This window comes from Mytilus edulis, chromosome 3 (genome assembly GCF_963676685.1).
Source record: "Mytilus edulis chromosome 3, xbMytEdul2.2, whole genome shotgun sequence".
NCBI lineage: Eukaryota > Metazoa > Mollusca > Bivalvia > Mytilida > Mytilidae > Mytilus > Mytilus edulis.
Window position 1 is genome coordinate 8,217,763 of NC_092346.1, and position 15,845 is coordinate 8,233,607.

At 32.6% G+C, this 15,845-nt stretch overlaps 1 protein-coding gene and 1 long non-coding RNA gene across 2 annotated transcripts; one reads left to right on the top strand and one right to left on the bottom strand.

Moving 5' to 3' along the window:
- Window positions 1–1,019: 1,019 nt before the first annotated feature.
- On the top strand, window positions 1,020–6,796 carry LOC139515715 (large ribosomal subunit protein mL49-like). Its single transcript, XM_071305378.1, has 4 exons — window positions 1,020–1,160; window positions 5,008–5,197; window positions 5,740–5,873; window positions 6,463–6,796. The coding sequence occupies exons 1-4, from the start codon at window positions 1,074–1,076 to the stop codon at window positions 6,613–6,615; spliced, it is 564 nt and encodes a 187-aa protein (XP_071161479.1). The 5' UTR covers window positions 1,020–1,073; the 3' UTR covers window positions 6,616–6,796.
- Window positions 6,797–10,086: 3,290 nt separating this feature from the next.
- On the bottom strand, window positions 10,087–15,686 carry LOC139514168 (uncharacterized). Its single transcript, XR_011662581.1, has 4 exons — window positions 15,158–15,686; window positions 12,386–13,123; window positions 11,346–11,933; window positions 10,087–11,021 (listed from the first exon to the last, which is right to left on the bottom strand). It is a non-coding gene; the product is annotated as an uncharacterized lncRNA (long non-coding RNA).
- Between the last annotated feature and the right edge of the window lie 159 nt (window positions 15,687–15,845).

Consider the following 15,845-nt stretch of genomic DNA (forward strand, 5'->3'; position numbering starts at 1 on the left):
TTTAATAGCTTCCTTGTGAGCAGTAACCCTCTATCAAGAAAATCATGATAGGAAATGCAAGCACGTGGGGGGGGGGGGGGGGGGCAGGACCTTTTTTGGACATCAGGATCTGGGAATTCTTGCTTCGAATTTTGGGATGTTGGTATTTAAATTTCTTTAAATTCGGGACCTCAGGATTTTACGTTTTTAAGCTCACGATTTTGTGCCGCCTTTTTGTGGGGAAATAAAATGCAATCTAATTAAAATTAAATCCTTTCAGACAATAACAATCAAAACCAAGGAGTAAACAAAGACTCACAAAACCAAAGGACATTTACATCAACAGGGATCAAATAGATTGAATAAAATGTTAATTATATAGGGAATCACTGAAACATGACTGGAGGCCGTTAGGGCACCGACTTATGGAAATGTCTGGATCCATCAGTGCCAAGCATTCCAACATAAAAAGTGTTCCACTTGCAATGAAAAGTAATCTTATCTTTACAATATTACAATATATATATACATGTTTATTCAGATTTGTGGGGAAAATTTGGTTGATTATAAGGGGATCACTAAAGCATGACTGGAGTGGCCCCTCTTAGGTCAGTCAGTTCCCCCCTATGATAACTATTAAGTTCTGGATCCGCCACTGAAGTATAATATATCTCATACATGTAAAAAAAATAAAAAAAATCAGTTGTGCCTAAATAACATCAAGATCAATGAAAAAGAAAGTTTGCTTTTAAAAGAAAAAAAAATGAAGTATTAAGAAAACCATTTATCACTATAATCTCTTTCACTAATTACAAGGATACAACTTTTTTTTGTTTGTTTTACTATGACAAATGAAGGTCAAATACAAAGTCGAGTGCACCCTATTGTCGGAAACTAAACACTTTTTTTAGGTAGTTCTATGATGTTCTAAACTGCAAACTACAATAGAAAGCGCATGAAAAGTATTAAAAAAAAAAGGATTTCAAAGCTTTGGTTTTCAGTAAATATTTGAATTCATAATAACAACAATAAAGTGTGGATAACAGTTAAAAAAAACCAGAAAAGAGTTGTCGTTACTGAAAAAGTAAAACAAAATGGCAGCCTCCATGAAGAATTTTCGATTGATTTTCAGAATTTTACAAAGGACAAATATACAGCCCCATAACACAATTTATAACTCGGTTTGTTAAATAAACGATAAGAATATAGTTTATTTTGCAGTAGTGAACAGTTTACCTCGCCAAGGCGTGCACAAACTATTTAAAGTGATTTAAAGTGATGCCCTTGGAGTTTTTGGGTTTTCATGTTCATCATTTTACAGATATACTTAACCTCCTTGCTGCCGACCGTTTTTCAAGGTTGCATTTCATATGCCGGAAAATATGACAGCTCGACGTCTGTGACGTAAACTTGCCAAAACAACAACGTTATTCGATATATGACGTCACAACATAATGACCGTTACATTTGGGACCCATTGGAGAAATCACAACACTGTTTAAGCTTCGGTCTTCTAATTAAAAGAGATACAACATTGATGAGAAGCTTGCACAAATTTAACCATGGACATATGTGCCCCTCCGGCACTGCCGGTGTGGACATATGTGTCCCCCGGCAGCAAGAGGGTTAAAGTAGCTTTGTTTACACCTTAAAATATATCCTGAGTTCAGGTTAACCTTTTGTAGTTTAAAAAGCTTTAAATCAAGTCAGTCTGCATCAAAAACTTTTTCAGCTACTAGTCCGAAGACCAATATTCTGACATTTTTCTGATTGGGCCAAACAAAGTTTTGCAAAAACTTACTAGTCCGAATGAAATTTTACTAGTCTGGGGCATCGGACTAGTGGCTAATTGTGCAGACTGAATCAAGTCGCCTCTAGATATCATATAAAAATTAACATACAAGTTAAATACAACTTATCGCTATTTGTCTGCCATTACCATGATTACTGGACATCTCAAAAGTTCCCGTAAAATTTTGACGTCATAATAAAAAGTATCTGATGCCACAATGGAAAAGATATTGTTGTTTGACTTTAAAAGTTCAAGCAGGTCAGATTCTTGGGTCAATCAGGACAGATTTCAAAATAGTGATAAGTTGTATAGAGGGGTAATCTTGATGGTTATTTAAAATGTTGATGGCATGTAGCATTGTCAGGTCCGTTCGCGCCCAATAGACATTTGTACCTTATAAACGTTCCCACCCTACAGTTTGCACCCAATGTTTATTCAAATTCCATTTGAATTATAAGGTTGTTTTTTTTAATGAATATATACCCCAAAAAAATTTGATGACTAATTACTAAATGATTTAGATTACTGCTAATTGGTATTTATACACAGCTTAATTTGGTATTATTGTGGTGTGTTTGAAAATCATGATTGCTTTTTATGTAAATACTGCAAGTATTTAGGTTGGTAAAAGTAAAACATTGAAGATTTCAAATGAAAAACGTGAAAGATAACTGTTTACAACATTTTTGATCCCACTTAATTTGGAAACAATGAACAAAAATATTATTTTTAGCAATACACTCTAAACCCAACCATAATTTTAGATTTATTCATCAACACATAAAAAAATGCAATGTTTTCACATTATTTTAAAAAATGATATTTTTTGTTATAACAATACAGTATAAACAATTACAAAATTATTAAACACAAAACCAATAAAATAAGGTGCGAAAGTGAAAAGGGCGAATATGTTTTTGGGCAAAAGGCCCTGGATTCGCTTTTAAAAATGTAGTCTAATTTACACATTAAAAGCTGATACGTTATTCCTAGTCTTTCCATTGTAAGTCGTTTCTTTTGATTTTTTTGTAATTTGCATTTATGTTTAAGAATGTTATAAATCAAATGTAAGAATTTAAGTAAAATAGCTGATCATGAATTTGACAGCTAATGCTCCTTTAGATAATGCATTATGACCATTTGAGTTGGCCTCATGATATTGTTATCAATTTTCAATATTTTGATAAACAAAAGTGTATGGGTCTTTGAAAGAATTGGATAAGGTTATGTAAGTATGAGAATTTGGGTAGAAGCGGTTTAGACGACTTTGACAGTCTATAGAACCACTAGTGAGTATTTTTTATACGACCGCAAAATTTAAAAATGTTTTGGTCCTATATTGGTATCATGTTGGCGTCGTCATCATCGTCGTCGTCCGAATACTTTTAGTTTTCGCACTCTAACTTTAGTAAAAGTGGATAGGAATCTATGAAATTTTAACACAAGGTTAATGACCACAAAAGATAGGTTGGGATTGATTTTGGGAGTTTTGTTCCCAACATTTTAGGAATTAGGGGCCAAAAAGGGTCCAAATAAGCATTTTCTTGGTTTTCGCACTATAACTTTAGTTTAAGTAAATAGAAATCTATGAAATTTTGACACAAGGTTTATGACCACAAAAGGAAGGTTGGGATTGATTTTGGGAGTTTAAGTTCAAACAGTTAAGGAATTAGGGGCCAAAAAAGGGCCCAAATAAGCATTATTCTTGGTTTTCGCACAATAACTTTAGTATAAGTAAATAGAAATCAATGAAATTATGACACAAGGTGTATGACCACAAAAGGAAGGTTGGGATTGATTTTGGGAGTTGAGGTCTGAACAGTTCAGGAATTAGGGGCCAAAAAGAGGCCCAAGTAAGCATTATTCTTTGTTTTCGCACCATAACTTTAGCATAAGCAAATAGAAATCTATCAATTTTATACACAAGGTTCATGACCACTAAAGGAAGGTTGGGTTTGATTTTTGGAGTTTTGGTCCTAACAGTTTAAGAATAAGGGGCCCAAAGGGTCCAAAATTAAATTTAGTTTGATTTTAACAAAAATTGAATCCTTGGGGTTCTTTGATATGCTAAATCTAAAAATGTACTTAGATTTTTGATTATTGGCCCAGTTTTCAAGTTGGTCCAAATCGGGGTCCAAAATTAAACTTTGTTTGATTTCATCAAAAATTGAATAATTGGGGTTCTTTGATAAGCCAAATCTAACTGTGTATGTAGATTCTTAATTTTTAGTCCCGTTTTCAAATTGGTCTACATTAAAGTCCAAAGGGTCCAAAATTAAACTAAGTTTCATTTTAACAAAAATTGAATTCTTGGGCTTTTTTGGTATGCTGAATCTAAACATGTACTTAGATTTTTGATTATGGGCCCAGTTTTCAAGTTGGTTCAAATCAGGATCCAAAATTATTATATTAAGTATTGTGCAATAGCAAGAAATTTTCAATTGCACAGTATTCAGCAATAGCAAGAAATCTTCAATTGCACAGTATTGTGCAATAGCAAGAAATTTTCAATTGCTCAGTATTGCGCAATAGCAAGAACTCTTCAATTGCACAGTATTGTGCAATAGCAAATATTTTCAATTGCACAGTATTGCACAATAGCAAGAAAGATCTAATTGCACAATATTGTGCAATAGCAAGAACTTTTCAATTGATTGGAGTTATCTTTCTTTGTCCAGAATAGTAGTTGAATCAACTTAAATCATTGTTTTATACAATATACAATGTATATTCACTTTTACTACCAACTGATAAATTAAAACAATCTTTACCATTCAATGATAACAAGCACCTTTTGTTACATTTTAATATTTTATGATGTATTTAAATGAGTAGTTATTGTTGCAAACTTCATTAGAAATTTGAATTGAGATCAGTTTTGGAAAAAGGGAAAGGGGGATGTGAAAAAAAAAGGGGGGGGGGGGTTAAATTTTTCTCATTTCAGATTTCATAAATAAAAAGAAAATTTCTTCAAACATTTTTTTGAGAGGATTAATATTCAACAGCATAGTGAATTGCTCAAAGGCCAAAAAAATATTTTAAGTTCATTAGACCACATTCATTCTGTGTCCGAAACCTTTGCTGTGTCAACTATTTAATCACAATCCAAATTCTTGAATGTTGTGTCCATACTTGCCCCAACTGTTCAGGGTTCAACCTCTGCGGTCGTATAAAGCTGCACCCTGCAGAGCATCTGGTTTTAATATATATATATTTTAAATGATTTTATTTTTTAGGCTCCATGTCAAGTTAGTATAAAATACTTGTACACTGCAGAGCAGTTGCCACCAAAGGATACTTTGACACAATTTGAAGAATCAACTGAGGAGTTTAAATTTGTAGAAAAAATTTTGCCAAGAAGAAATATTCCTGACCTACCTGTTCATACTTCATATCCAACACCATCAGGCTGGGTACCTCCTGACAGTAAGTTTTAATAATTTACAGGGGAAGAAATATATAGGGATCAGGTTGTAACCCAAGACCTCAAAACTATTTCTATGGTCAACAGAAAAAAATCATTCAATAGCCCATCTACCTACCCAAATTTGTATGCACCTGCCGTAGGCATCAGACACATTTATTTCAGTGTTGATCATCTTTCTGTCCTTCCATCTCTCTTGTGCCATTTTTGTTTCCACACTATAACTAAGTTTTCTTTATCTTAATTTTATGAAATTCTTACACAATGTTTTTTAAGAACCAAAACTAGCAGAGTTCCAATGTGGGCAGTGAGTCACATTCTAGAGTTTACCCCTTTTGTGAGGGCATTTATGTCTTCAAACACACTCATCTTTTATTTAATTTAAATACCTGGTTACATAGTGATGGGCTCTCAGTAGGTCAACTGTTCAGTATTGAGTTTCATCCTTTAGGAAATTATGTAGAACATTTAAAAAAAAATTGATGCGATTATTCATATTGAATATAGATATTGAGTGCATTTTTACCTTATTTTTTTATTTAAGGAGAGAAAACAAAAGATCTTCCATATTCAGTAGAAAGAAACAAGAATCACAATTTGCCAGTTTACGTGAAACAGACAACACTGCGTGGAACAAAAATTACAACAGTTATCAATAGAGTTCATGGTGATATATGGGTATGTTTGTTTAGACGAAAGAAAAGCTGTTGATATTCAAGTTGATATGCAAATGAATGAATAAAATACATATTTTAGAATTTTAAGCAATATAATCAAAAAATTTCAAAAATGTTAAATAATGTCAGATATGCCAAGGGACATAATCCAGATTGCCAAAAGGAAAAAAGAAAATAACACAAAACTTTCAGCATAGAATAAGTTTAGTAAGAATTGAAAATATACAAAGTTTAAGTTCTATAATTTAGATCGGAGGTTATACTTTAGATCCTAAATATTTCATTTATTCATATCTGATCTAATTTTACACACTATCATGTAATAATGTCAACTTTCCATAGGTTTAGTTCAGGGTGAGGATGTCAAAATAGAAAAGGGGAGATGAAATGTTTTTAAAAAATTGGTTGGTGGCCAAGGGAAATAACACAAATTTAAATAATGCCATTTCTATGATAATGCACAAGCCTTCTTTTAATGGAAGATGCATTTTGGCTATCTGTTCTATTAATAAATTATCTATTAACAGACAATTTATTGGTATCTTTTATCACTAAATCATCTAAATGCAGATTATGGTATATATTTTTAGCAATTTGAAAAGGATTTGAAGAGTCACATAGAAGACACAGTTGCAATGAGATTTCCGTTATTAACAGAAGTATCTGAAGTGACAAGAAGAGTGACATTAAAAGGAAATCATGTTGAATTAGTTGGAAGATGGCTGATAGACAAAGGATTTTAGATAGCTTTAAATCTTATACTCATTTATTAAAGTTATTTTTTATAAATTTCCTTAGAACTGAAGATTGTCTGATTTATCAGAGTTGAAGAAAATGTTGCAATCATTTTATTCGCCAGGGAAAATAATTTATGTTTTATTTGAATCAGCTTATTATTAAAACATAAATTATTCATATAAGTTATCTAGATGCTTAATCATTATTAGTGATGAGGAACACATCGAGGTGCCAAAAGTTGAACAAGAACTGCCTACCCTTCAGGAGTACCTGAGTTTTGTTTCAAAGGGTTGCATTTTAACTTTTGCTTTTTTTCAGTTTTACTTTTTCCTTATTTCTTTTTAATGTCTGTGTTGTTTTCTACTTGTGACAGTCTTGTCTATCCTTTGTCCTGAATACCATGTTGTCATTTCAAAAGTTTTATGTTGGCCCAGTTTAGGGTTTATAGAGAATATATTTGTTTTGATGGTTTATGAGTTTGGTGATGTGTTTTGGTTTTTGAATGCCCCTTTGGTGTAGTCTCCCTCTTTTACAGTGATTGGTAGAACTGTGTCATGTGACCTTATCTGAAGTGCATTGTCAGACACTCTCAAATGCACCAACATACCAAATAATACGATTGTAGGCAATAAATATTTCAGAATTTATCCTATAGCAAGTATTCGTGAATGAACAAGAACATATGGAATATAAGTTAAACTCATAAAATTGAGAATGGAAATGGGGAATGTGTCAAAGAGACAACAACCCGACCATAGAGCAGACAACAGCAGATGGTCACCAACAGGTCGTCAATGCAGCAAGAAATTCCGGCACCCAGAGGTGTCCTACAGCTGGCCCCTAAACAAATATATATACTAGTTCAGTGATAATGAACGCCATACTAAACTCCAAATTGTACACAAGAAACTAAAATTTAAAATAATACAAGACTAACAAAGGCCAGAGGCTCCTGACTTGGGACAGGCGCAAAAATGCGGCAGGGTTAAACATGTTAATGAGATCGCAACCCTCTACCTATACCTCTAGCCAATGCACAAAAATAAACGCATTACAATACACACATTAAAACTCAGTTCAAGAGAAGTCAGAGTCTTATGTCAGAAGATGTAACCGAAGAAAATAAACAAAACATAAATAACAACAGACTACTAGCAGTTAACTGACATGCCAGCTCCAGACTTCAATTAAACTAATTGAAAGATTATGTCTTCATCATATGAATATCAGACAAAATCCTTCCTGTTAGGGGTTTAGTATCATACAATCATAACATATATGAGAAGAACATAACCCGTGTCATGCCAACAACTGGTTTTTATAAAATATGCAATCTTATTGACCTTGTCAGCCTTGTTGAGATGAGACAGACATGCAACAAACACATAACATAATCACTAGGTTATATGCTATTGTTTCTAACACGTTATGATACTTAAAAATCCTTGGCCATCAATTTTGAAGGTTCATCCAGAAAATCACTTCAAATTTTATATAGTGTTATTTTAATATTACATACAACAACTTGGGGCCAAAAATGTTAAATTTATTTTTAAATTCTGAAAATGTTTAGATACACCAAGCCTAATCCAGCTGGTCTCGGGGAATCTTTTATGGTTAAGGTTTGCAGTATTGGAGTAAGCAGCACATTAACTATTTGTATAAAGCTTTAAATTTTAGAATGCTTCAATGGAATAAAATAAACAACATAGCGATGTGTTCATGTCAGTCTGATAGTCTCCCAACCTTGACCTCATTTTCATGGTTCAATGGTCAATGTTAACTTCTCCTAGAAACGTCTGTTTATCTGAGCAATAGGATTATCAACTCTATACTTGGTTTGAAATAATTTGAAAGTGTATATATCTGTCTGGCAGTCTTCTGACCTTAACTTATTTACATGACTCATTGGTCTTTGTCAAGTTTCATAGTTTGACATGTTTTACTATAAGCTATGGGTCAGCTATATTTGGTGTATAGAATAATAAGGTGAATATACCCATTGACTTCATTATCACCTTTAGTTGATCAATGTTAAGTATTTGTGGTTTGGTCTGTCTGTGAGAAACTATAAGTAAAGCGTACAAGTAATAGGTCAACTATATTAGTTGTAACTTGTATGGAATAATAAAGTTGTACATGTCTGGCAAGGTTCATCTGACCTTGAACTAATAATTGCATGGTTCAATGGTCAATGTAAAGCTTTCCTTGTTAGATCAGTTCCTGAGCTACTATAATCAATAGGTAAACTATATTTGTTGTATTTTATCATTGTATGGTGAACAGGTTTTTCTGGCAGGGTTCACCTGACCTCATGGGTCATTGGTATTTTTTAGATAGGTCTGGTTCTCAGATACTACAGGTATAAGCAGTAGTTTAACTATTTTTGGCAAACTATCTCCATGGAAAGGACATGTGCCAATGCTTGTACAACTAGTAGTTTCCCATACACTGACAAAATCACAAACAAATACATGTAAACTTACTGAGGTGGCAGGCCAATAAATCTCCAAGGAAACAAGGTGTGCCAATACTAATACAACTGCATACCAAATATCATTGACCTACCACAAGTGGTTTCCCATAAACTGACCTAATCACAAACTAATACAGAATACCTAAGTCTTGTTTTTTTACTCTTTCAAGATGACACAAAGATTGAACAATTTATTATGCATGCAACTGAACAGATAGAATCTCTAGTGCAAGCAAACGAATAAATCAACTCACTTGGGCAAGCACCTTGACAATGAGGGTCGGTTGAAAACAAAACTTTACGACAAAAGAGATGATTTCAGCTTTAATTGTGAACTTTCCATTTCTAAGTAGCAACATTCCAGCAGCACCTGCATACGGGGTATATATCCCCAATTGATACGATATTCCCATGCTTGCATTTCCTATCATGATTTTCTTGATAGAGGGTTGCTGCTCACAAGGAAGCTATTACCGATAAACCAAGAGTTCCAAATGCTAAAGTTGAAATCATCCCTTCGTAAATTTTTCGGACGCCATCACGAGTTGGTTGACTGTTATGGAATCACCGTTTCACCAATGATATTGGATATTTTCCTTACGTCGTAACTACAATCTCCTTCCCTTTGATGAATGTGACCTACCGAATCAGACTATTTACCAGATTTGTTATCACATAAGCAACACGATGGGTGCCACATGTGGAGCAGGATCTGCTTACCCTTCCGGAGCACCTGAGATCACCCCTAGTTTTTGTTGGGGTTCGTGTTGTTTATTCTTTAGTTTTCTATGTTGTGTCATGTGTACTATTGTTTGTCTTTTTCATTTTTAGCCATGGCGTTGTCAGTTTATTTTCAATTTATGACCTTTGGTATCTTTTGTCTCTCTTTTAACAGATAGAATCAGTCATGCACACAAATGAAGAGAAAAATAACTGTCGCATGCACCTGAACAGATAAAATTCCTGATGTCTATGACTAAACATAAAATCAAAGACAAAATAAATTTTCAAAGTTTTATTTAATTTTTAATGATTCACTACAAAAATGTTAAAAAAACATGAAAAAGCACCCTAATAAATATTAACTGAAATTATTCTTAAACAGAAACACTGGATTAAAAACCATAAAACTTAATAGTATATTAAGAATGGATGTACTATGCAAGCAGCACTTTTATTCCTGGGTGCAAAGGAGATGGTATGAAATGATCCATTCAATATTAGGTTCATTTATGGATATATGAATAGGGTGATTTTATTCATTTAAATGCTATCTGTTTGAAGGATTACAGCGTATATATATATATATATATATATATATATACATTGTATAAGACTTAATAAAATATTGATTTCTGACCAAGTAATGTATTGTAAACATTGGTGGGAAGTTAACTGAGGGTAAGTTTTTAGAAAATCAGAGACAATGATTTGGAATTAGACAACTAAAGCTTCAAGTGCCAGATGCAAATTGCAGGATAAAAAAACAGTATATACATATTGTCAGAAATAGAAAATGTAGTTGTACTGGCTATGAAATAGGAGAAAAGCTAGACGTGTCTTTCTGTCTTGTTTCTAAAGCTTGTACAAATAAATCATATATTTTCCAAAAATGTACATATACTGTATATTTATCGTTATGAATAAATGTAAAATCTACTAAGTTTGAAACCCAGGAATAAAAATTCTACATGACATTGATGATACAATTTGATTATCTAATGAATGATATCAACATAAATAGCTGCACTAAAAAAAACTAATTGGAGATTCAAAAGTCAGAAAGGAATATAATAAAATATACAAGCAAGAACTAGTGTCCTCATGAAAACATTTCCCACACTTCAGTGAACATCAAAATTTTGGTCAAAACCCTATCAGACTATTTTCATGTTACCGACTTATGAATTCAGAGTTCATATTTTTATGCCCCACCTACGATAGTAGAGGGGCATTATGTTTTCTGGTCTGTGCGTCCGTCCGTTCGTCCGTCCGTCCGTCCGTCCGTCCGTTCGTCCATCCGTCCGTCCGTCTGTTCGTCCGTCTGTCCCGCTTCAGGTTAAAGTTTTTGGTCAAGGTAGTTTTTGATGAAGTTGAAGTCCAATTGACTTCAAACTTGGTACACATGTTCCCTAGGATATGATCTTTCTAATTTTAATGCCAAATTAGAGATTTTACCCGAATTTCACGGTCCACTGAACATAGAAAATGATAGTGCGAGTGGGGCATTCGTGTACTGAGGACACATTCTTGTTTTACTAGTTACCTACTCAAGGACATCCTGGAACTGGTCAATTAAGAGCAACACAAAAAAGTAAAACCAAGCTGTCAATTGGTACAAATTTGGGAGAAAATTGACTGTTTTGTGTTTTCCATGGACAACCAAAAAATAGAAAACAGTAAACTTTCCCTCCAAAATTGCAAACCTGATAATATTACTTCTTTTTATTGTTCTTACCTGGCTGAGAACCAGGATGTACTACAACAGATTAGGTAACCTTAGAAACAAATGAAAATCTGTAGTCACCAATTGGTCATATGAAAATACTGTAGATTCAGAAATAATTGCGTGCATTTATAATTGCGATTTCGTCATTTCAGTCAAAAAAGCAATGTTAATTTTTACGATTTTGAGAAAAGTCCTGTTTAATTCATATAAATTTTTTTTAAATGGGAGTTTAAATTATTGCGTTCATAAAAGTTTCTCACATTTTTCGCAATTATAAAACCTTGCAATAATTTCTGAATTTACAGTAGTCTATTCTAAAAAGTTCACAAGTAGCCACAATGAACATGTGTTTTATGTTTCAAACTGATGTTAACTTAACTTCATAATATAATATAACCCTTCCAAAGCATCTTAGATCATCCCCAGTTTTTTGTGAGGTTCTTGCATCTTATTTTTTAGTTTTCTATATTGTGTTGTGTACTTGTTTTCTTTTCTTTTTTAATCATGGGATTTGTATAAAAATCTTTTCTAAAACTACTTGGCCAAATTTAACCAAACTTGGCCACAATCATAATACTAGGGTATCTATTTTTTAAAAGAGTGTCTAATGACCCCGCCTACCAACAAAGATGGCCGACATCAGTAAACACATTAACAGGTGAGCGACACAGGCTCTTGAGAGCCTCTAGTTTTTTTTAGTAGGTATGCACAATTACTTACAAACACATTTATTTATAAATTATATATATTTGAAAACTTTGTTAACTACTTATTGAATTTAGTATATTAAAGATTTTTCAAAATTTTGAAATGAAGTGTGCTGTTATTTTGCACAATCTGTATGACAAACAGCATCTGTAAATAACAGGAGAGACAAGGATATTTGCTAAATGATAAAATCAGTCTGATTGGCGAAAAAAGACAAGAAAACATAATGGCCTTCTATCGTAGGTCGGGCATAAAAAACTATTTTGAAAACAAATATACATATAAACCAAATAATGTAGAGAGTTCATGAGAGTGGGTCTCATTGGGGTCTAAGAGTGACACGGGATTGCCAATTTTTGTAAGCGTGACACGTAAAAGTCAAATTATTGTGCTGTGAAAACAGGAAACGAAATCTAGCGGGACACAGGAAATTACAAAAAAATGAGAATTGCTTACGTACATAGTGTAAGCAGGATACGGGAATCTGACAAAACAGTAAGCGGGATCGGGATCAGAACCCCCCAATGAGACCCCCATGAGACATTTTTCCAATCCCAGTGGTTTCTATTCTTATACTACATGTATTGTTATTAAATTATTTAAATTAATCCATACCCAGTAAATCCACGAAAACTGATATAACACTAATCATTTTGAATCATTAGGATCTAACATTTAGTTTGAAAAATGTACTGATGTATAATAAAATGCATTTTTCTATTACGTTTATCCATAGATAATTGTAGGTATAAAAAACTTGCAAAAAACTCTGAGCAACAGATGGCTTCACATGTAATAATCAGTTCTGTAATAAGGTGTCTATTAAATCTTTAAGTTACACCATGGAAGTATTATATTGACAGGAACTCCAACAAACCGACTTCAAACGTTTATAGTGCGATGCCGCAAAATCGTTAAATATCTGTTAATTAATTTGACATCTTTCAATTAGTTGTATCGATGCATGGGTTCAACGACGTTTTCGGGATACTCGTAATTACGGAATTTACCGAAGTAACCGGATGTATACATAAATGTCAAGGATGCCAATATTTGACAGTTGACAATTTATAGTTTTTAGGTTTTCTATGTTAATAAACTATCAACATTTACAAATATTTCACTAATCAATATGGACATGCACGATTTTGATGATGAATAATTTTAAAAAATTATCGGAGAAGAAATTGAAGAGTTTCATTGCTTTTGTAAATCTGAAACATGTTCAGTAGAAAAGATGATTCCGTGTGAAGGACCCGACTGCAAAACAAAATTTTTCCACCACAGTTCCGCCATATCAGTTTACTGAAAAAAAAGTAATGCTATTCTTCATTTGATTCAGTTGTAGTAAAAAATTAACCATCCCCCTTTTGCGCTACCAATGTGAAACAAAATCATTACTGACAACTAACTGATTAATTTCAAACAGATGCCATATGATCCCCCCCCCCCCCCCCCCCAAAAAAAAACAGAAAAAAACACATAATCGTTTGCATAGACATCATTTTCAATCGCAAATATCTATTTATTCTTTATATTCGCTTATTTGTTTCTCTGTTATTTGTTTTGTGCACAATCAGGCCAATAGAATTTTTTTCATATATGAAATGGATTTGCTAAAATATGTTTAAGGCTGTAAGGTGACCTATAGTTGAAAACTTCTGTTTCATTTGATCTCTGGTGGAGAGTAGTCTTATTGGCAATCATATCTTCTTATTTTTATATTGAATTATAATAAATGTCTTGTGTAAGGAAACAAATAGTTGTAATCTGCATGTATAATTGAGGTTTACTGCTAACAAATCACTTGTTGAATTGTTTACTGAAAGTCCCGTGTCAAATGTTTCATTCATTTCAACAAAAAGAAAATTTTATAAATTTCCCAATGCAAATCCGTCAGACTCCAGAGCAATCTCGGACCAGGTTGAATTTAAAAAAAAAAAAAGGTGTACATGTAATCTGTGTTTTAACTTGATACATACTAGAGACAATCACGGGCGTATAACTATCCACCTCTTAGTGCTTAAAACAATTTCTATAAATATGTTAAGTTACATTTTACGATCGAGAAACTATTAATATTTGTGTTACACTGGATTAAAATTTACAATCTTTAACTTAAAATTTGAGTTATCAGGCGCCATCAGGCACACTACACGGACATCAAATTATTTTCTGCAAACACTCTACTTCAGAGTCATGTAATCTGCATAATCCGATATTTTCCGATTTCCTAGTTCTAGTGATAAAAACATATTAGACAAAACTAAAAATAATCTTATCTTCTTTCCAAATACAGTCATTTTTCTTTTGTCATTCTGTTAAATATGGACCGATTTTTAAGATTGTTTCAGCTGTAGTCTTCAATTATTGAATAGAAACAGGTGTCGTTATTCATGTAGCGATTCGCAATTAGCCACGGGAGTTTCCGTGTTTATTTACATTGGTAGGTAGATTAGACCCTCGATAACAGATCACGTGATAAGATCAGTTTCTGTAAACTACACACGCGAGGGCGGCATCGCAGATACCCCACAAAGGAGTTATCACATACTTGACATACTGAGTCGGAACCTTTTATTTTCCTAAAGAAATCAGTGGGGTGCGAATGTGCTAATTTTTCGTTGGAGTTCCTGTCAATATAATACTTCCATGGTTACACAAAATAAAATAAAGCACTTAATAATTCACAACATTAACTCAAACTGTTAATGATAACAAAGATTAAATAAAAATCACTAAAAACAAATACCATTGAAACATACATTACTAGAATCAATATTTATGAGCCTAACCATATGTGTCACATCAAAGAATTATTTTTGTAATAGGAGCCATAATTAGGTCCTTCAAATTGTAGAAATAGTATAAATATTCAATATATGCAAATTAAGATATGATATAATCTTGTTACAGAAATGTCATCTGTATAGTCATTGTGACATCATTAATCAAGTAAATATTCACACACTTGACCTAAAAAGTTAAAATTAAACATATTTTTTTTATCAATATTAATATGAGCACAAAGATATTTCACTCACATCAAAACATTGTATAGACTTCTGGCAGCAAAATATATTTTATTGACTGTTCCTAATATCTAAATATTGACAAGATTGTAAAAGAATGCTATTTTATTAAAGTTTTTTCTTAAAGTTAAATGTAATAAGTTTATATGTTTTGAGTAAATATGTTTTGACAAACAAAATTGAACAAAAAAATCTTGATTCCTGACCAAGTAATTATGTACTATGTGTGTAAAATGTGGACTAAATTACAACAGTATACTGGTATATACATGTACAACATCTGTTGTCAAAAGAAAACAAATAAGGACACAGATGCTTTTTTGTTTCTTGCACAAATTGTTGATGACATATATTGGATGCATTTATTTTTGTGGGTACCAATTTTCGTGGATTGAAGAATACTGGCATTTTCATGGATATTAAATTTCCTGGTTTAGGCAAAGTCAACATACATTCCTTAAAAAAACTTGAAATGTGTTGAACATATAAAATATGTGGTTCCCCTGTAGTCGAGAAAACCATGAGATTTGGTATCCAACAAAAATAATGAATCTACAGTAAACGCATTCA